Below are 19,470 nucleotides of genomic sequence, written 5' to 3'. Positions count from 1 at the left end.
GGTTTTTCTATTAAGCAAGCCAAAGATAAGCTGATTTTTCAGTCGCTGAGAAATTTTTTGCTACCAACTTTAATCGAGAAAAATGTTAAATAATAAAATGATCATTTATTCTTCCCTACATAGCCAGTTTGTGTCAAGGCAACAGCCCTTTTGAAGCTGTACACTCTTTCCCACATCAACTAAGGTTGAGCTAATAACACTTTTGACACTAAAACCAAACATTGTAGTTCCAGTTCTTCAAAGGTTTGACCAGTTTTTCCACACGTAAAAGACGCTGGCATCGAGAGGCTAACGTTCAGCCACTGGAGGCACGACATAGCTGAAGTGGCTTTAGATACAGTGCTGTATAATAAATAGGCCTCGGTCTTCCTGGTTACTCGTCATCTGAAGACAGCTCAGAGTTTTTTTTCTCTTTGGCAGTTCATCCTCAGTCTGACCCGTCACTTTTCACTCCATCGCCGCTGCTCTTTGATTCATGTCCTCCTCTCCCTCTTCTCACCTCGGTCATTTCTCCTTTGTTTCAGACGACAGAACGTATCACTTTCAGGCCGAGGACGACCAGGACTGTCAGATGTAAGTGCCTGTTCTTTCCTTCCCTTTCTGTGCGTTCAGTCTAAGTGCATCCTGTTTACCACCTCGGCCGCTTTCCACACACTTCCCACCTCACACCCAGACAGACGCTTGGCCTTGTCTTTACCTCCTCCGCCTTTTACTCCCATCTTCTCTCCATTTTTAACTCCCTTCATTTGTCTTCTGCTCCCGTCCCCCACCTCTCAACCCGCTCCTCCTTTTCTTCTGTCCTGTCATCTGCCTGACTTCTCCCGTCTCCCCTCCTCCAGCTGGATCTCGGTGCTGCAGAACAGTAAGGAGGAGGCGTTGAATCAGGCCTTTAAAGGGGACCAGCATGTCGGCGAGAACAACATCGTGCAGGAGCTGACCAAGGCGATCCTGGGAGAGGTCAAGAGGATGACGGGAAACGACGTGTGCTGTGACTGCGGAGCGCCCAGTGAGTGGCAGCGGAAACCAAACGTGATCACATCTGTGGTTTTGCATGTTTTAGGCGTATTAACCACAAATCAGGCTTACTTAAGTTCTCGCCTATTTGCAGAGCATACCAGAGTTTTTCTACCGTCCAGGCAACATTTACTGATCGTTTTATTTCACTGTGGTTTGAGTCAACTTGTACAGACTTGATACTTGTTTGAGATAAGTAATCCAATCACGGCGACCGTTTCATTATAGCTTAGATTTAGTTCTTTTGTTCGACAATGCAGTGACGAGCAGAGATTGTTTGGAATGTAAGATATCTGGCGTTCATTGAGTGTTTCCAGAGTTCCTGCAGGGAAATAATCAAATTCACATTGTTATCTCAAGCGTAAAAGAAAATACCCCAGATAATTCTTGAATACACCACAAAGCATGCTTTTAAAGACAGTGCCGGCCTGAGTTGAACGCAAGGAATGAGGCATGAACTATATAGCGAAATATTATCAAGCAGGAGCTTCAATTTTTGGATAAAGGCAAAATGTCTCACAGCTTGCTATTGTAAGAGAGGCGCTGTGGTGATGCTCCAGCCTGCAAATCATAATCTATAGATGTAAGAGAACATGATTGTTTGGTGCAGATCCCAGCAGACATCACATCATCATATTTAGATTTTTTTCAGTGTAAGAATCACAATTGTCACTAAAACTGTGATTCGTATTGCAGTCTCTGTCAAAATAGTCACAATATGGCTTTTATGGCAGTAACAAACAGAACATAATGATGACATTTTAGGCAATGCAGCCGCCCTTTAAGGCATTTTTAGCTCCTGTAAAAGCCTGCACCACGTTTGACTGATGTGCCATATTCTGGTTTAACTCACAGAAAACAAAAGGACATATTATCAAAAACATGAAAGACCAATACTTTGTTTGCATGTAATAAGTTTTACTTTTGAGATGACTTTTTTTTCCTTCAGTGAGCTTTATTCTTTCTCAAATTCTTATGTTTGTTCGACGTCTAAAAAGTTTTGTTTGATTTTATTAGCACAAGTCTGACTCCATATATATCCACACATACACTGAGTATCTGGGCCAGACTAAGCTATAGTTCAGCGTGGTCACTTTCCTCTGACATTGTGTGCTGTGAGATAGCAAAAAGCCCCTCAGGCAGCTATTAAATTTCCAGAGCTCTCAGCTTTTCACAAGGACACATCAAAAATTGGCTCATGTGCTGCAGAAATGACTTTTGCTTTAGCAGATTTTCCCCCAGGGGAGCGTGTCACTCATTCATTTCTCCCTCTCTCCCCTCATGTTTCTCTTTCTCAGACCCCACGTGGCTGTCCACCAACCTGGGCATCCTCACCTGCATTGAATGTTCGGGAATCCACAGGGAGCTGGGCGTCCACTACTCCAGGATCCAGTCCCTCACTCTGGACGTACTCAGCACCTCAGAGCTCTTGGTAAAATCACCAAATGTTCTCACTGAATCACCTCACATCCCGTTTCCTGTCACAGTTTGAGTCATGTCATTGCATTGATTTACTTTCAGAAGGTTTTTAGGCTGGATGAAACTGGAGGGGAGGACATGTGGGAGTAGATAGAGCCAGGTGGAAGGAGGAGAGGGAGAGTAAACGGCGAGTAGCATCCTCCCAGGCCTCTTCTCCTCTCTCCTCCAAGACCTCTGGAAGTCTCCACACTTAGAATAGCTGAGATGGTTTTTTTTTTGGCTTTTCTAATCACTGTTTGGTGTAGAGATTTACCGCCTGCGGGTCGGTCGGGATTAAATGCTTCCAGTCATGATTGCTTTCCTCAGTGTTAAGACGCCAGTTGCGTTCACCACAATCAGACAGGCGTTGTGCTGTGTTTATAAGGCTCCACACACACACTTCAGAATCCGTACCACATCCTGGTGGAGCTGTGAGTTGAACTGGCAAACACGGTGACCTGAATTAATGCATGTGGTGGAAAAAATGGCTAGTATGACTGGCTTTGATATGTGTGTGTGTCTGCTCCACAGCTGGCCAAGAATGTGGGGAATGCAGGCTTTAATGAAATCATGGAGGCTTGTTTGAGTGCTGAAAATGTGGTGAAACCCAACCCAGCGAGTGACATGTAAGTCACCTCTCCAACTTCTCTCCTCCACACTCCGTCTCTCCACCTCAACTCTCTCCTTTCTCACTTGTATCACATCACACTCTGCCGGAGCCAATCAACAACTGGTGACATCATCACTGTGATATATTGGCATATGCTGACCAACGATGAGGATCAAAAGGGTTAAAAGGGTTAAAGCTAGCGCTGTCAATCGATTAAAATATTTAATCGCGATTAATCTCATGAATGTTGTAGTTAACTCGTAATTAATCGCACATTTTTATCTATTCTAAATGTCCCTTGAATTATCATTTTAATACTGTTATCAACATGGAAAAGTGGATGGGCTTGCTTTGTGCAAATGTTTTTTATTGAAAACAACGTGTAGTGTTATATTTCACACCAACATTCTCACTTTGAGCAGTCATTCACATTTGAAGCAAAATCTCACACAATTTAACACTGTTAATAAATAGATGACAAAAAATAAATACTTGGTTACAAAAAAGCCCCTTCAACAACCTGTTCTAAGGGATCAAAACAGGGTGATCCAAAATAAAGTTACAAAGTGCACATCATTGTAAACTAGGACTCAGGCTATAGTGCAGTTAAACCATGGCTTAAACTCTCATACTTAAGTTTCCTTTGAACATACAAGCATCCATATGCCTCTGTTGAAAACCATCCATTGTCGCCTGGTTTTGACAAGGAGGCGGCGGAGAATTCACATTCGCCGTGTGTTTGGCCATCAAGTGGTATTTCAGACTGGATGTGCTCTGGTGATAACTCAGTTCACACCGACAATGCACACAGATAACTTTGGTCTTTTCAGTCGAACCCATCTGGCAACTTTTTGAAACTAAACTTTCCATTCAGAATCTTGTTCGCATCCATTTTGGCGTTTCGCGCTTGACGTCCACACAAACCGGTAGCCTACTCTTTTACAGCTAGCGAACAGGCAAGACCAAACACGTGTGTGGGGCGTGCCTATTGTTTTGTTTCCAGTTTACAATCGGATCCTGTAGTTTTTTTTACGTTACTAGCAGTGGCCACAGCTTATAAAAAACTGCAAGTTCACTAGGTCACAAAAGACGTTAATCTTGCGATAAAAAAATGGCGCCGTTAAAATTGATTTGCGTTAATAACGATATTTTTGATAGCACAGCACAATGATTATGTGCAGTTAGTGTGTGCGTGAATGTAATATTTTAGACAAATAATTTTATTATTTTAGATTTCAGATTAGAGGCAACAGTGTGAGAATTCTGACTTTTTATTAATCATACCTAATTACAAAACCCATCAAGCACTGAAACAGTTATCACAAAAATCTAATTCAGTGTGCTTATTTGCCAGTTATCCCAGTGTTAATGTCCTATTCACATTAAGACCACAAATGATCCAGCTGTCACTGAGCAGCTGCCTCTGCACGTCTCCCACCAGGCAGGCGAGGAAGGACTTCATCACCGCCAAATACACCGAGAAACGTTTCGCCAGGAAGAAGTGTCCTGATGCGACATCGCGGCTCCACACGTTGTGTGACGCAGTGAAGGCCCGCGACATCTTCTCCCTCATCCAGGTCTACGCCGAGGGGGTCGACCTCATGGAGCCCATACCTCTGGCCAACGGACACGTCAGTACACGACATGTTTAATCTGTCCGTCAGTGAGGAGTTTGACTTCTCACTCAGAATAATCTGTTGCGTCCTCGTTGCTCTTTGCCGTGATTCTCCACAGACGCCTCATATTCCCCGGGGTGTCATAACAACATTATGCAAATGTTTTATCTTTTTGTTGCAGGAACAAGGGGAGACGGCCCTTCATCTCGCAGTCAGACTGGTGGATAGAACATCTCTTCACATCGTTGACTTCCTCACTCAGAACAGGTAAACATAGCAGGAAAACAGAATTATTATGCATTTGCACTTCAGTTATTTGTCACAGAATACAGCATGCTGGAATAAGATGTGACTGAAGCAAACACTGAAATTCTAATATTTTATAAGACAAATTTCCGTATTGACAGGGGTTACCACACCTGCTTATGCTCATTTTCTTCTTTTATCTCTTTTTAGATTTTAAGTATTTGTTTAATTATGCATTTTTCTCCTTTGTCTTTCTCTTAGACAGCATTTTTTCTGTGCCCTACTTCTTAAAACACAATGGAAATAGTGTTTCAATATTTTACATATTACATAACTACAAAACAACACTCTGGACAGAAATGTATTTACAGCTTATGTTTTTACGGCTGCATAGGAGAAACCAAGACTTCATCTTATGCCTCCTGTGTCGGGATCTAAAGATTTCCTCTCTTTATTTCCCTCCGCAGTTTGAATTTGGACAAGCAGACAGTCAAAGGCAGCACAGCTCTGCACTACTGCTGCCTGACCGACAACAGCGAGTGTCTGAAACTGCTGCTGCGGGGGAAGGCCTCCATAGAGATCGGTAAGGAGACATACTGGCATCAAACAGACTGCACATTGTGCACAGCCTGCCACAGCTCCAGTCAGCTCTGCTGGTTTTTCTGCAGCCAGAAAGTCACTTTGACCATTTCCTTTCCACACGTAGCTACATTGTTACCTTCAGGGCTATCAAGAATATTTACATACAGCAGCAACAGACACTGGCGAGGATCCTGCAGTGGAATTCTGTATGACAACAAAGCTAACGCTAGCTGAGCTAGCGCTGCAATATGAGCACACAAAAGTAACATGAAAAAACAGTTACTGGCATCAAACCGACTGCTCGTGTTTTTTAGGTTACTTCAAATGTTCACAGTTTCTCTTGACTGTCCCTCAATACTACAACATTAGTCCAACATGACCCCAGCTTCATTAGCCTCGCAACATGCTAACACCAACTTCAACAGGCTTATAAACAGTAAAACAACATAAAACATGGCAAAAATAGTGGATAGTCCACTGAGTCTTGACATTTTTGGATGGTTGGAGTAGTGTTGGGTGTTGAAGCCAACGCATGTTGGACTGGACTACTGACAAGACATTTGAGGCAGTTCAGGAGCAGCGTTTTCAAAAGCTATGAACACACTAAAGTAAAGGGAAAAGCACAATATGGCCTCTTTGATGCACTTGGCTGTTGACATTGTTACAGTATTACTTTCACTTAGTACAAAGTTTATTCAGTAAATGATCTGTGTACTTCCTCCTCCACTGTCTCTCACAAATGTTTTCTCTCACCATGTCCCTCTCTCTCTCTCACACACACACACATACACACACCACGTGGTCCGGATCTTTCAGGTTTAGTTCCCAGAGGTGCGGGCTTTGCCAGCAGACCATGGCAACTCTTTCTCACAGCACTAATCTTTCTGCTCGGCTCTGACATCAACACAACAGCCAAATAATAGATACTGAGAGGAGGAGGATGGGGAGAAACCAGAGAGTTGCTCAGTGTGGGAAACAGTCTAATTACACATTTCTCATGTCACAGTGAAATAGGAGGAAAGAAAATGGGCTGTGTGTTTGTGTTCATGTGGCATGTGGATACAACAGTGATTATATGTTTGTGTTGTTTTCCCTTCCAGCTAATGAGGCCAGGGAGACGCCGCTGGATATCGCTCGGAGACTCAAGCACCTACAGTGCGAAGAGCTGGTGAGCTCACTATGCGTAGTCCCAGACATACTGCTTCCTGAGACCACGTGAGAGCAGTCAGTCATTCATGTTTGTTTGTATGTGTGTGGATTTGTTTGCGTGTGTAGCTGAACCAAGCACTGGCAGGGAAATTCAACGCCCACGTCCATGTTGAGTATGAATGGTGCCTGCAGCATGAAGACTTAGATGAAAGCGATGAAGATCTGGATGAGAAGGTGAGACGCGCAGAAGGGGAGTTTAAGTGCTTTAGAGCAAGAAGAGAAAACAAATGTGGTGATGAAACCTAAAAAACAACCCGAAGAGCCCAAAAGAATTTCTGCAATTAGACTTTTGTTTTGTTATTAATAAAGAAAATAAATGATCCTCCAAACATAATAAGCTGAATTCATTATTCCTTTTGTACTTTCTAATCCTCAGCTTGCAGCATACGTTTTAAAAACCTGCATTGCTTTTTGCTGAATTTTGCTCCCAGAAGACTTTTCTTTTTGTTATCTGGCTTCGCTAACACCGACCCTCTCACCTCCAGCCCAGCCCCCATCGCAGAGACGAGCGTCCGGTCAGCTGTTACACCCCAAGCAGCAACTCCCACCTCCAGACCAGCCAGGGCTCGGCGGGCCGCGACGCCGCCGGCCTCAGCAAGGACAAGCAGCGCACCTTCATGCCCAACCTGGTCAACAACGAGACCTATGGCACCATCCTCAACACCAACCCGCCTCAGTCCGGCACCACCTCTGCTCCACCCCTTCCCCCGAGGAACCTGGGTAAGCTCAGAACTAGGAGAATGGAAGACAGACAGTAGCATTCGCAGGCTGATATGGATGAATTGATGAAAAAGATATTACTTATAATCCAGCTCAACCTGATGAGCTCTCTGACCTCAATCTGACCCGTTTGCCCGCCTCAGGGAAGTGATATTCATAAAATATGCCCTCAATGAACAACCTCATTTAGATCTTCAGTGTCTGAGGGCCCAGTCTCATTTGGTTCTGTGTCGCTAGTTTCCAAAGCCTTTCTGTCAATTACTATGCAGGTCTCTGTGACTCTTTGACCTGTTTCAATACCACAGATTAAAAAAAAAAATCTAAAAATAGATGTGATTAAAAAAAATATGACAGCAAATTTCTATCTAATGAAATATTCTCCTTCATGTTTGATTTTCGTTCAGCCTTTCAAGCCTTTTTAGGGTGATGACGTCATAAAATATGACGACAGACATTGAAAGCGTCATTTGAAAACCTCCGCAGAAGCTTCAAATGTGAAACAGTGACATTGAGCGAGACCCTGCTGGGCGCTGGAGGAAGAGTTGCACTGGAGACGATCTCAAATCGAATTTCTTTTCGTGTTGAAAATGAGCGCTTGGGGATGGCAAATTCAGTGTTGTGAAAAAAGGGTTTAAAAATGTGTGAAACTACTAATTAAAATGTAAAACCTTCACTGAGCGGCATCTGTTGATGTGCTTCTCAGTGAAGCTTTACGGGCCAGCAGACCGGTGACTTGTCCACTTCAGTCAGTCTTTAATAACATTAGTGGCCGTCTGGACTTCTGCCAGCAGGGCGGAGGAGAAACAACCAGCTGTGTTGCCCACCTCGCCTCACCGCAGCCCCCAGCCCCGGCATTCTGCACATTCCCTCTCCCCATTAACTGTCGCTTTCAATTACACTCACATGGAAACGGCCAGACTTTTAAAGTGGACGCTGGTTCGGGCAAATATTCTCTCTCTGTCTCTCTCCCTCTCTCTCTCTGTCTGTCTGTCTCTCTCTCTCTATGTCTTTCTCTCGCTCTCTGTCTGTCTCCGCCTCTTTCTGTCTCTCTCTCTTTTAATCTTAATAAGCCGTCTCTCTCTTTCTCAGTCCAGTTATCCGGTCTGGGGGGGATCGGTCAGTCTTCAGCATCCAGCAGCTGGAAGCCGGGTTCTTTGGACCTGGTTGGCCGACAGAGGTCGTCTTCAGACCCCCCCAACATGCACCCTCCTGTCCCCCCCATGAGACTCACTTCAACTGGAGGTACGCATCCCAATAGACCCATTCCTGCCTCCTAAACTGGACCTAGGAGGCATGTCAGTATATTATAGTTCAGTGTGAACTCACTACATGACTGTAAGGAGCCGTAAATGTTTGATTGTCCTTTGCAGGTCCTGAGTTTGTGTAAACTCAGAGGAATGTGTCTTTAAAGAGTTAAGGTCCAGCGGTAGGTTCAGTGTGCAACAATATGAGACAAAAACAATAAGGCTGTATCACTGTGTGGCCAGGTCTGGGTCCTGCTCCTGTGGCGAAGATGGAGACCATGAGCATACAGGTCAAGTCTGGCCAAGGACCAGTGGGGTCCAGAGCGGTGCCACCTAAATCCCCATCAGGGTAAGAACAACAGCTTCCCAAGCTGTGTGCAACAGTTAACTCAGTGTAAGCATGTTTGGAGCCAAGCGTTCAGCAGTGTTTTTGCAGCTTCAGTTGCTTCCTCTCAAAGTCATTTTACAGGTATCACAGTAGATTGATATAAGGGGACATTGTGTCTCAGGAGTTGTGTGTCTTGCTGTTGTAAGTTCTTGTCCTGTAACATGGTGTTTGTTGTGTGACCTACATGGCTTCATTAGCTTCCAGGCTAAGCTGTGTGTCGAGCCACACAAGGAATAATTCTCCTCCACAGTCGCCCTCTTGTCTTTTTTATCCTCACAGGGCTGGTGGTGCTGTCATAAATCTGTAACAGAGCTGGACGCTTCTGTCCGTTAGATTATTGTCTTTATGTGACTATTACTTTGTCGATGAGAGCACTTTGTTTTTTTTCATTCTTTTTTGTTTGTTTGTGTTCCAGCAATGATAAAAGCTTCAACCGAGGACCCCTGAATCGAACCCAGTCTATCGAAAGACCAGGTGAGTCTGCAGATAAGAGACAGAAAACATCGAGTCCGGTGTCCTCAGAGCAGCACTCAAGTTGTTTTACTATCAGTCAGCTCCTGTTTCTTCTGTGGAAACGTGGAAAGTTTTTTGTTGTCATTGTGATATAATTTCCTCTTCCTGTTCCAGCTAAGGAAGTGCCAGGATGCCCCCAGAACTCCATCGGTCAATCTCTGCCTCCAGCCCCCATGCCGAGGAAGGCTTACCCAGTGAGTTCTTCCTGTCTTTATCATTCACATAAAGTTGATTGTAAAGTTATTACTCATTCATACCGTTGTACCGATTCATTGGCTGCTCATGGTTTATGTTGTTAATAGTGTTGTGTGCGTCTCAGTGTTTCCAGTGTCTGCTTATGCAGTAAAGTTCCTTCCTGTAAGAGGCAAAGAGCCTCTTTCTCAGGTTTTGTAGAGAAGCTCTCTGTCAGGGTTTTTAAGGACCAAGAGGAGGGTTCATTTACAACTTTCTTGGCCACAAATACGAATAGTGATTTCTTAGACGTTTCTTTCAGGTTGTCAGTCAGTCGAGAATCCAGAGGTCACAGCAGCTTTTTCCACCTTTGTCTTAGATCAGTGTTTCTCAATTCTGGTCCTCGGGCCCCCCGCCCTGCATGTTTCCTGCTCCAACACACCTGATTCAAATGAGCGGCTCGTTATCAGGCCACTGCAGAGCTTGATGACGAGCTGAATTGAGAAACACTGTCTTACCCTGTGTTTACACGTAGCAGGGTATTTTGGAAAACGGATATTTTGGCCCCTCTGTTTTCAAAAATAACATCGTGCACACAGCATCGTTTTGCAAAATGTTGTCGTTTACATGAACCTGGATAAATACGCCGTCGAGCTCATCATAACTACGCCAAACCTATGGGCGTGAGTGTAAACACAGGTCGCTCACATGACGTTAAGTATTCAGTCGCATGTTGTGATTTTTTTGGAACCTAAAACGCCGTTTAACCCAGTTTACACGCCAACAAATAACCTGCGTTTTCAGAAATCTCCACTTGGGCCAGAGTTTTTAAAAATGATCGTTTTCCGTGGAAAAAAAAACAAACTCTGTTTGCGTGTAAACGAGAGGCCAAACCACATGAAAACATATGCGTTTTCCCTGAGTGCAAACAGGGTCTCAGAGCCAGTTCTTCCTACATGTTATCACTGGATGAATCAGTTCAATTCAATATTCAGTATTCCTTTATTAGTCCTGTGAGGTTGCTTTAAAGGTCTTAAATCCTCTGATTTTCAACCTTTAGTCAGTTGTTACATTCAACTTGAAACAAAATCACATTGCAAAGAAATTAATTTGGTCAGAGGTGCAAATAAATAAACAATAAATAAAATACACAGATGCAGTACAGAATGCACAAAGTACATCAGTAGAGATGAACCAATCCAACACCCTCTGTTTCCAGACCCTCAAGTCAAAAAAAGAAAAGGTCCCAAAATGGGGTTAAAAAATGAGAAACCGCAGAAGAGGCTGTACGTAATCGTCCTGAGGACCTTTATCTTGGAACATAATCTGACACAGAACAGCGACTCTCACCGACTCCATCTTCTCTCAGTGGAACTTGGCCGCGGTTCCCAATAATAATCACAGAAAAATCCCCAATTTTATAAGACAAACAACGATCCTCTCTTTTCCTTTTGTTTCGTTTTTCTCTCAGAAGCAGAGGCCGAAACGAGTGAAAGCCATCTACAACTGCGTAGCCGACAACCCAGACGAGCTGACCTTCTCTGAGGGCGAGGTGATCGTGGTGGACGGAGAGGAGGACCAGGAGTGGTGGGTCAGTATCTCTCAGTGTTTTCAGTGTGCTTGCATTATGTTCTCAGATTAAAGCTTCCCAGTCCCGCTCTGGTCCCATGGATGTCAGTGCACTTGGTAACCATGGCAGTGAAAGCAAAAAGCCATGACCTCACCCCGGCTGATATTCCCCCTCCTCCTCTTTTTCCGCCTGCTGCTGCTTCCTCTGTGGAGCCCCTTGTGTGAACCATCAGCCAGCTGCAACTTGTTTTCCTCCGAGCCACCTCTGCAGAAATGACCGTATTTAGTCACTCTCACTCTCTCTCTGCGTCCCTGCGTGGACCCTAAAGTCCCCCGAGGTGCATCTGAAATATCAAAATGAAAGCACGGTACTGAGGCGGCGCAAACGGGGGGATGAAGTCATCTGCGGCGGGTGTCTCTGCGGTGCTTTAAATTGGTCTTTTAGCTGGAAAACAGGCCTGTTAAATGTCTGAAGTTTTATTTTTAATTCTGAGTATTAAAAAGGTTTCGTGGGAGAAGTAAAATAAATGACAGAAGGATGATGTGTTGTTGGTACAGCCCTGATTCCAATTAAGTTTGGGCGTTGTGTAAAAAAATGCACAACAGAATCATGCAATCATGTGAATCTAACTGTGTTCCTGAGCCCATGTAGTAATAATCTTTCCAGGATGCCCCTTTCAAACCCAATCATGATGTTATCACCTGTTACCAATGAACCTGTTTACCTGTGGAACGTTCCAAACAGGTGTTTTGGAGCATTCCACATCTTTCCCAGTCTTTAGTTGCTGCTGTCCCAACTTCTTTGAAACATTTTACTGCATCAGATTCAGAATAAGCAGATATTTACAAAAATCAATGAAGCTGATGAGGTGAAACATTAAATATATTGTCTTTGTGCTGTTTTCAATTGAGCGTAAGTCAAAAGCGATGACTTAATTATCACATTCTGTCACTTTATATCTCACGCCGTCGTTGTTAGATCGAGGTTGTCGAAGCAGTGTTTGTAACTCCAGTTTGAACTATCAGTGTCAACGTATTGCTCATTATTCCTGTCTAAACATGCAGAAAACATGTAATAGCTTTTCATTTTCAGGTATAGAGGACGTTTAAAATGACTTAAATGGACATAATAAGTTCTGTCTTCTTTATCCGCCAAGGTAATATAACGTGGGAATGTCGTTTTACATCTTAAGAAGATGTTAATTGTGACTTAGCCTCTCTTAGTCTCTCTGTGTGCTCCATTAGGTGGTGATTAGCAGGGCTGGATGTTGGGACTGATTCAACTGAATTCTACATATTTAGTGCAATTAGGGCTGCAGCTAACGGTTATTTTCATTATTGACTGATCTGCCATTATTTCCATGATTAATCGTATAGTCCATAAAATGTTGTGAGAAATGCTCCCAGAGCCCAAAGTGACGTCTGTAAACTGCTTCTGTTCTCCAACCAGCAGTCCAAAACCCACAGACTCTTCATCTAAATGATGAAGAAAAGCTGTGAATTCTGACTTTTAACATGCTGGAATCAGCAAGTGTTTTACTTTTTGCTTGCCAAATGACGATTAATCGATCAAAATAGCTGGCAATTAATTGTCTATCCATCAACGAATCGACTGATTGTTGCAGCTCTAGTGCAAATGTACACACATTCGCTGAGAAAAGGCAGGTTTGGTGTGATTTTAAGAATCGATATTGAATCTTTCAATAGCGATTAATCAGAAAATCTTTCTTTTTTTGTAAACCCAGCCCTTGTGTTTAGCGGTGCTTTAAGTGTTGTGACTTGGTGAAAGCAGTCAGATGAGTTCGTGTTTCAGTGAAATCACGCGGCTCTCAGTTGTGGCTGCCCTCTGACCTCACCCCTCCGTCTTCCCCCCTCACAGCTGGGCCACATCGAAGGCGATCCGATGAGACGAGGAGCCTTCCCGGTCACGTTCGTACACTTCATCGCCGACTGAACGGTTCCTCTCTGGGTCTCAGGAAACGTCACGGGACGCGGCGTCCCTCCTTCACCCGCCTGTGTGTGTGCCAGCCAGCAAAACCTCCACCATCGTCCCCGTGTTTGTCGTCGACATCGTCACTGGCCTCATCGGCGAGCTTGTTGTAGTGTCACTGCTGTTTCATCACCTCGGCTGCAGATGTGCGTGGGTGTCACCATGCCCAGACTTTGGCCAGAAAGTCTGGGCGTCGCTCCTCGCGAGGACTGTATGTGGTTTTAATGCTTGCTGTTAACGTTTCTGACAAAAGACTCTATAAGATTTAAAAAACGATGATTGTAGTGAAAGACCTCTCGCAATAAAATGCACTTTCCTTGTCTTTATCCTTGTTACAACATGAGACGACGTGACATAATGAAGGTTATATGTACAGTATTCATTTCATCATTCATCCATTTTCCGCTCGGCTGCATTGTACAGACAGTCCTGCAACAGTACAGACAAGACAAAAGCAATGTATTTTATCTTACTAACAACTGTAAATGTGAACATCTTCAACACGCTCGCATTCCGCCTCTGTGCACGAGCCGTTTTAAATGCCTCCTGCGTGGAGGTTTTTCTAATGGTGCTAAATGAAACCTGGAATATGCTCGAAGCTGCACCCGAGGGAGCGCTCCCCTGTTCCCGTTTCAAAGACGAGACCGCCGTGGAAGAGGGGGGGAATGTAAAAAATAGCCTCCAACTCATCACACCTGCGAGAAACACTCTTTCTCGCAAGTGTGTGGAGTGAAAGAGCTGCAGATGAATGCTTCTCCACGCGAAGAGTACACACTGCCTGTACTAGTTCACAGATGATATTGAACAGTTCTTCCTCCTCTGCTGTTTTATGTCAAACTATGAGAGCAACTGGAGCTGCAGCAGCCAGTGATTACCTTTATGCCGAGTCTGACACCTCAGGCAGTCATCGCCTGTCATCTGCCTTATTGGAGGAACAGGAAGTGATTGTGCGCGTGTCTCGCCTGCACAGAATAAGCTGAGAAGGAATACTGAAGTAAGAGGAAATAAAAAAGCGTGGGAATGTCATGAGGCAGCTCTGTGACTTTTGTTGCTTCCTCTTGCCTTTGAGAGGCTGATTTTTGAGCTCTCTTATCTTTCTGTGTACAACCAGACGTAAAGAGAGAGAGTATCCTTCCTGCAGCTTAATACTCTCATATCTGGGGTCCTATAATGTGGAGAAATGAGTTTATCTGATAGTGTTATCAAAGAAATATAGAACAGTCAATGTAATTAACTTCATTTTGGTTGCAGAGCAACTTTCTTTCTGTTCATAATGTTGATATTTAGGCATTTAACCTCCATGAATTTGTCACTGACCGGAAGAGAAGCATGTGAATCGTAGCTGAGCTGCTCTCTTCATCGTGTTAATATGAACTCACTGGAACCAGGAAGCTCTAATAGTTCATGTAAATAGATTTGGTTTTGTTTTGTTGATATTTAAATATAAAAACAAGAAGTTAACCTGGGCAGTAAATGTCTTTTAATGCACTGTGGTGATGAGCAGTTACAGATGTGACCTCAGCTGGACCTCTGTGTGTCTGTGTGTGTGTGTGTGTGTGTGTGCTGAAAACAGACAAACACACACACACACACGACTGGGAAAATAAACTTAATTCATTCTCATTAACCGTCTGTGCATCGACTCTTAACTCCATTGTACAAGTAAATGGGAAAATGAAACTGGAATAATAAAATATGAATTAATACAAGGCTTTGGTCTGTTTCTTAAGGTATTTCAGAGAATTTAAGATCCATTTGTGTAAATATTAACGCCTAATTTAGCTAAATTATTGCTAGTAGCATGTTTCCCTCTGAATATTTCAGTCTTCAGTCATTTGTGCACAAACAACTGTATCAGCTAATGACCTGCTTTTTAAAAATAAAACTTCATTTGACTGGTGTGATTCTTGTAAAGTCAGATGATGTATGAAGTGCTCCCTCTAGTGGTGAATATTTCAGCACATCAGCATCAAAGTTGTGGGAAAAAATTACCTTAAAAACTGTTTGTAGCAGCACATAATTAAGACCAAAAAAAATGCAAGACGACACTTTAATCAATAAAATAATGATCAGAAAACACTCAAGCCCTCCACTCCTTTATCAGAGCAGATCAAATTTCTTTACTGTCACACAATTTCATCCCAGTCTTAACTGGACCGCACTGAAAAGGAGGACAGGAAACGGGCTATTACTATGTACAAGTTGAAATCAAGTTCGTACCACGACTGTAAACACATTCATATGCTTCGAACAGCCTGCAAAGATTTGTGTGGTTTGAGCAAGTCTGATGGATTTAATACATTTTCAATCACTGCATAAAAATGAGAATCAGAAAACACATCAAGCTTTCAGTACCAAGAAAACTGCAACGTAAAGAAATGTAAATCAAGATACGATAATGTCAAAACAGTCAGTAAAAATTCCACAAATTAAGTACCTTCAAGTCAAAAAGTGACCGGTAATGTAACAATACTGTTATAAAAACACAACAAATACACACAAAAAAAGGATATTTAAGCTTAAAAAGGGGTCTGAGTGGTTTCCACATGAAGAGAACCAAACCTTGTGCATGTGTTCAGATCTGTGTACCGCGTGCTTTCTGCACTCATGACACAGCTGGGCAGAGACGGACTACAACATTATGTACCATAATTTACATGAAATATGATTCATTTACATGACATTGCTGAAAGCTGTGCGCTCTATTCCATTGATTTTTCTTTTTTTAAATGCAACCATTTCCCTTTTTGTGACACTTTTTTGTGACTTTATGTGACAGCTACAGGAATACGTGAGGTAAAGGAAACAAACTCCAACGAAACGATTCAGACAAATTCACAGTAGTTCTGTCTCGACTGGTGATAGTGCGTGATACCATCAATACAGAGGCCTGAATCATGTTTTCATGGAAACTAACTCCGGATTTGTCCTCCAGTTAATCTCTCTGAGCTAAGTTGGAAAAAAAAGGGGAAATGACTGCATTTCTTTGGCAGTCACGATGCAGCCACGGTCGTCTCCTGATTCGCTGTTTTTGCAGTTGTTTCTTTTCTCTTCTAGACAGATCTCAGCTCCCCTGCCTGCTCATCTGGCCTCAGGACTTGTCTGATGTCAGAGCGCAGTCAAAAGAAGCCGACAGCACCTTGCAGATGGACTGAGCCTGCTCCTGTCAGACAGATGATAAGAGAAAAACAGCATTTATTGACAGGGTAGATAGATGAGCTCAGACAAGAGATACAGATCTTTTTAATAAATCCAGCAAAGGGCCTGATTCACACTCACTGAGCTGCTGCACTGGTACACCCAGATGCTGCACTCCTCTTGCTTTGCATCGGTGGTTTTGAGAGCCAGGAGGTTCTTCCCTGCGCCCAGGCCGTCATCGTAACACAGCATTCGCACTATCAGGTACAGAGGGTGGCGATGCAGCACATCCTGGCCAGAGGCGCAATTAAAAGCACTTTATTACTGTTTCATTAGATTAAACATGCATTTTCTTCATTTGGTAACCCTTTTTATGAAGGTATACTGATTCACCATCAGCACGCTACTTATCAGCATGCATATTAGTAGCATACTGACTCTTCATTAGTCATCATAAAGCACTTATGTATCCTTTATTCTGCATGACCACATTCGACAACTACAACGCCATTAACCTTCTGTCTAAGGATTTTTCCCTCAATAACCTCCTAATTGCTATCAGTGATAGGAAGGAAGTACATGAATTATGGTGTTCATAACCTTACCCTTACCCCCAGAATGAGGCATTAATATGTGCTTTATCGTGTATAATAAAGAGCCAACATGCTACTAATAAGCATGATAATAAGCAACTAGTTAATATGTGCATCTTAATAAAAAGGTGTTTCATTCATTTGTATTATGTGTGTAAGAAAGACAGTTTCAGGGGTAAAGCGTTACTCCAAAATTCAACTCACACGGCATCATTTCAGATAAAATGGGTCATGTGGAGGGAACATCAGGGGAACTGCTGAAACATTCGAGTCAGCAGCTTTTGTGCAGAAGCGCGTCAAAAATATAAACTGATGCTGAATTCATAAGCATGCTGTTTGACTGCACTGAGGATTTAGCAATACAGGACACGTCTAATCAATCCGCGACATCACGGCTGTACTCACACACTGGTCCAGTGAGGCCACTTTGACTCCGTACTTGGACACTCCCAGAATCATCTCTTCATCTGCGGGCACGAAGGGCAGCTTTCCATCTTGCTGTGAAAAGGAAACTCATATTTACAGCATCTTCTCTATGATAGCGTAAATTAATGGCGTGGTGTTTCTCCAGCTTCTCACCTGAGCGGCATCAATGTAGTTGATGAGGTCCAGAGGCTCCTGGAGGGTCCTGCTCATGTCAAACTGTAACTTCTCAATGGCTCCAACATACTTCACCCTGAACTCGGCGCACGTTTCAGACGTGCTGTTACCTACGGAGGGCGTGCAGCGAATAATCAGTTAGAAAAGAAAAGAGGAAGAGTGGAAGGCAAAGAGGACGGAGAGACCCACCAGAGCTCTTGGTGGAGTCTGTGTCAAGGCTGGCGACGGTGCTGGACCTGGAGAGCCCTCCCAAACTGGAGTCCACAGACTACACAGAGCAAGAAACACAAGAGGGCGTTGGCTGAATTCGACAAAGGAGAGAGTGGCTCTGCTGAAACATTTACAATGTGTGCGTTACTGTACTTTGCTTTTGGTGCTGATCTCACTGCTCTGTGAGCTGCTGCTGCTGTGGCGCTTCTTGACTTTCCGGAACATCGTTCACCATGACGGCCACATCCAGCCCTCCAGCCTCAGCAACCTGAATCATCACAGATCGCAGCGTTAAACACACTAAGCCTCAATAGAGACGGGGAGCAACTGAATTTAGATCCCAGCGTAGTCTGAAGTCCACATAATGGATAAATAACACAGCACGGGCCTTTGTCTATCGTTTGAATGATTCAGCTGTTACTGTGACAGCTGTACGGCCAGTCATATTATACTTTATTTATTCAGGAAATCTCATTTAGATCTGGTTTGAGAGAAAATGGGGAACAAACAAGACAATTCAATTGCTCAAAGCAGTCATCACACACACAAATAAGATTTAAAATGTCAGCGTGTAGAAGTTTAAAGTGCCTCAGAGAAATGAGTCTAACCTCAGTTAGTTTTGCACTTGGCACGAAAAAGCTGATCTCTTCTGTAATCTGATGTCAGAGTTTTTAGGGCTGAACTCAACTAAAGATTACATTTGATGTTTCAGAAACTGTCCTCAACACACAAAAGCTTTGTAGACATGAACTATAAATGAAGCACAACACCAAAAACTAAATCACGTTTCACTTTCTATTCATCTCACTTTCATTTTTAAAGTGTAAGGTTGCTTTGTTAAATGATGAATGTTTCCTTTATGATTTAGCATTCATGGCGGTGCTAATATTTCACGCTGTAGTAAATCTCACTTGTAATACTGACTGAACGTTGAGACTTTGTAACCACGGCTGACAGCAGAGGAAGTCACTCAGGGGCACCAGTTCAATCGGACACCACTTTATCTGTTGCACCTGCTGCTGTAACAGTATCTGCTACCTCCATCGAGTCAGAGCAAATTATTACTGCGGCTCTGGAGTCGGAGGCTGTATCTGTACTGGGGTGAGGTGGAGGGTTATACAAAATTTACAACGGAGCCCCCACGACTGATTACCCGCCATACACCGGAATCAACAGGTTACGTTTGACTTGAACTCATCATTTATCTAGCTAACCGACACGCGCCGCTGAAGGAAAAAAAAAAACTCCTTAGCTATATTTTTACACCCTAAAACAAAAACAAATGTTTGGATGAAACTCACCCTACTCCACCTTAAATGTCCCCCACCGCATTTATTTTCATACTCAAGTTGAAAACCGAAGACTTTGAGAGCGGGCCGGCAAACACAAACGCAGTGTATTAAACAGAGTTAGCTTCCACGCCCGTGTGTACCCTAAACGCCTCAGTGTGCCGTTCAGAGTTAATTTCCATCAAAGCTTTGTGTTTACCTTCAGTTTGACTCTTTAGCTTCCCTCTGAGTTTCACAGCCTACACCCAACACCGCTTAAAGGGGACGCAACGAAGTGCTAAAACATCTCTCAGAAGTTGAATATTAAACC

General features: G+C 43.4%; 2 protein-coding genes across 4 annotated transcripts in view; one reads left to right on the top strand and one right to left on the bottom strand.

Annotated features, from left to right (window-relative positions):
- The window catches only part of asap2a (ArfGAP with SH3 domain, ankyrin repeat and PH domain 2a), a 54,063-nt gene extending 38,892 nt beyond the window's left edge, over positions 1-15,171 (top strand). Inside the window, exons 14-29 of one of the 2 annotated variants that reach the window (XM_070979101.1) lie at positions 525-573; positions 840-1,006; positions 2,313-2,446; positions 3,004-3,098; positions 4,524-4,713; positions 4,880-4,965; positions 5,412-5,527; positions 6,627-6,694; positions 6,802-6,909; positions 7,221-7,455; positions 8,545-8,697; positions 8,943-9,048; positions 9,503-9,561; positions 9,715-9,794; positions 11,243-11,362; positions 13,220-15,171. In XM_070979101.1, the coding sequence (XP_070835202.1) occupies positions 525-573; positions 840-1,006; positions 2,313-2,446; positions 3,004-3,098; positions 4,524-4,713; positions 4,880-4,965; positions 5,412-5,527; positions 6,627-6,694; positions 6,802-6,909; positions 7,221-7,455; positions 8,545-8,697; positions 8,943-9,048; positions 9,503-9,561; positions 9,715-9,794; positions 11,243-11,362; positions 13,220-13,294 (1,841 nt within the window). In that variant the 3' untranslated portion in view covers positions 13,295-15,171. The remainder of the gene's footprint in view (positions 1-524; positions 574-839; positions 1,007-2,312; positions 2,447-3,003; positions 3,099-4,523; positions 4,714-4,879; positions 4,966-5,411; positions 5,528-6,626; positions 6,695-6,801; positions 6,910-7,220; positions 7,456-8,544; positions 8,698-8,942; positions 9,049-9,502; positions 9,562-9,714; positions 9,795-11,242; positions 11,363-13,219) is intronic. The other variant, XM_070979102.1, reaches the window with a different exon arrangement.
- A 190-nt stretch (positions 15,172-15,361) lies between these two features.
- Positions 15,362-19,413, bottom strand: itgb1bp1 (integrin beta 1 binding protein 1). Of its 2 annotated transcripts, none has more exons than XM_070979318.1 (7): positions 19,360-19,413; positions 18,025-18,139; positions 17,851-17,929; positions 17,641-17,771; positions 17,467-17,559; positions 16,610-16,759; positions 15,362-16,493 (listed from the first exon to the last, which is right to left on the bottom strand). In XM_070979318.1, the coding sequence occupies exons 2-7, from the start codon at positions 18,094-18,096 to the stop codon at positions 16,422-16,424; spliced, it is 597 nt and encodes a 198-aa protein (XP_070835419.1). In that variant the 5' UTR covers positions 18,097-18,139; positions 19,360-19,413; the 3' UTR covers positions 15,362-16,421. The 2 variants fall into 2 exon arrangements, with proteins under 2 accessions (XP_070835419.1, XP_070835418.1); XM_070979317.1 differs by having other exon boundaries at positions 19,173-19,407.
- Between the last annotated feature and the right edge of the window lie 57 nt (positions 19,414-19,470).

Source organism: Chaetodon trifascialis, chromosome 14 (genome assembly GCF_039877785.1).
Source record: "Chaetodon trifascialis isolate fChaTrf1 chromosome 14, fChaTrf1.hap1, whole genome shotgun sequence".
In the NCBI taxonomy this organism is placed as follows: Eukaryota; Metazoa; Chordata; class Actinopteri; order Chaetodontiformes; family Chaetodontidae; genus Chaetodon; species Chaetodon trifascialis.
This window is presented reverse-complemented; position numbering and strand designations above follow the sequence as displayed.

Excerpts from the sequence above, each read along its gene's own strand:
- itgb1bp1 (XM_070979318.1), bottom strand. The coding sequence starts at position 18,096 with ATGTTCCGGAAAGTCAAGAAGCGCCACAGCAGCAGCAGCTCACAGAGC. Across the intron at positions 16,760-17,466 it reads TGGCCTCACTGGACCAGTGT|GATGTGCTGCATCGCCACCC; the intron begins GTGAGTACAGCC and ends GCCTCTGGCCAG. Across the intron at positions 16,494-16,609 it reads TGTACCAGTGCAGCAGCTCA|GAGCAGGCTCAGTCCATCTG; the intron begins GTGAGTGTGAAT and ends TCTGTCTGACAG.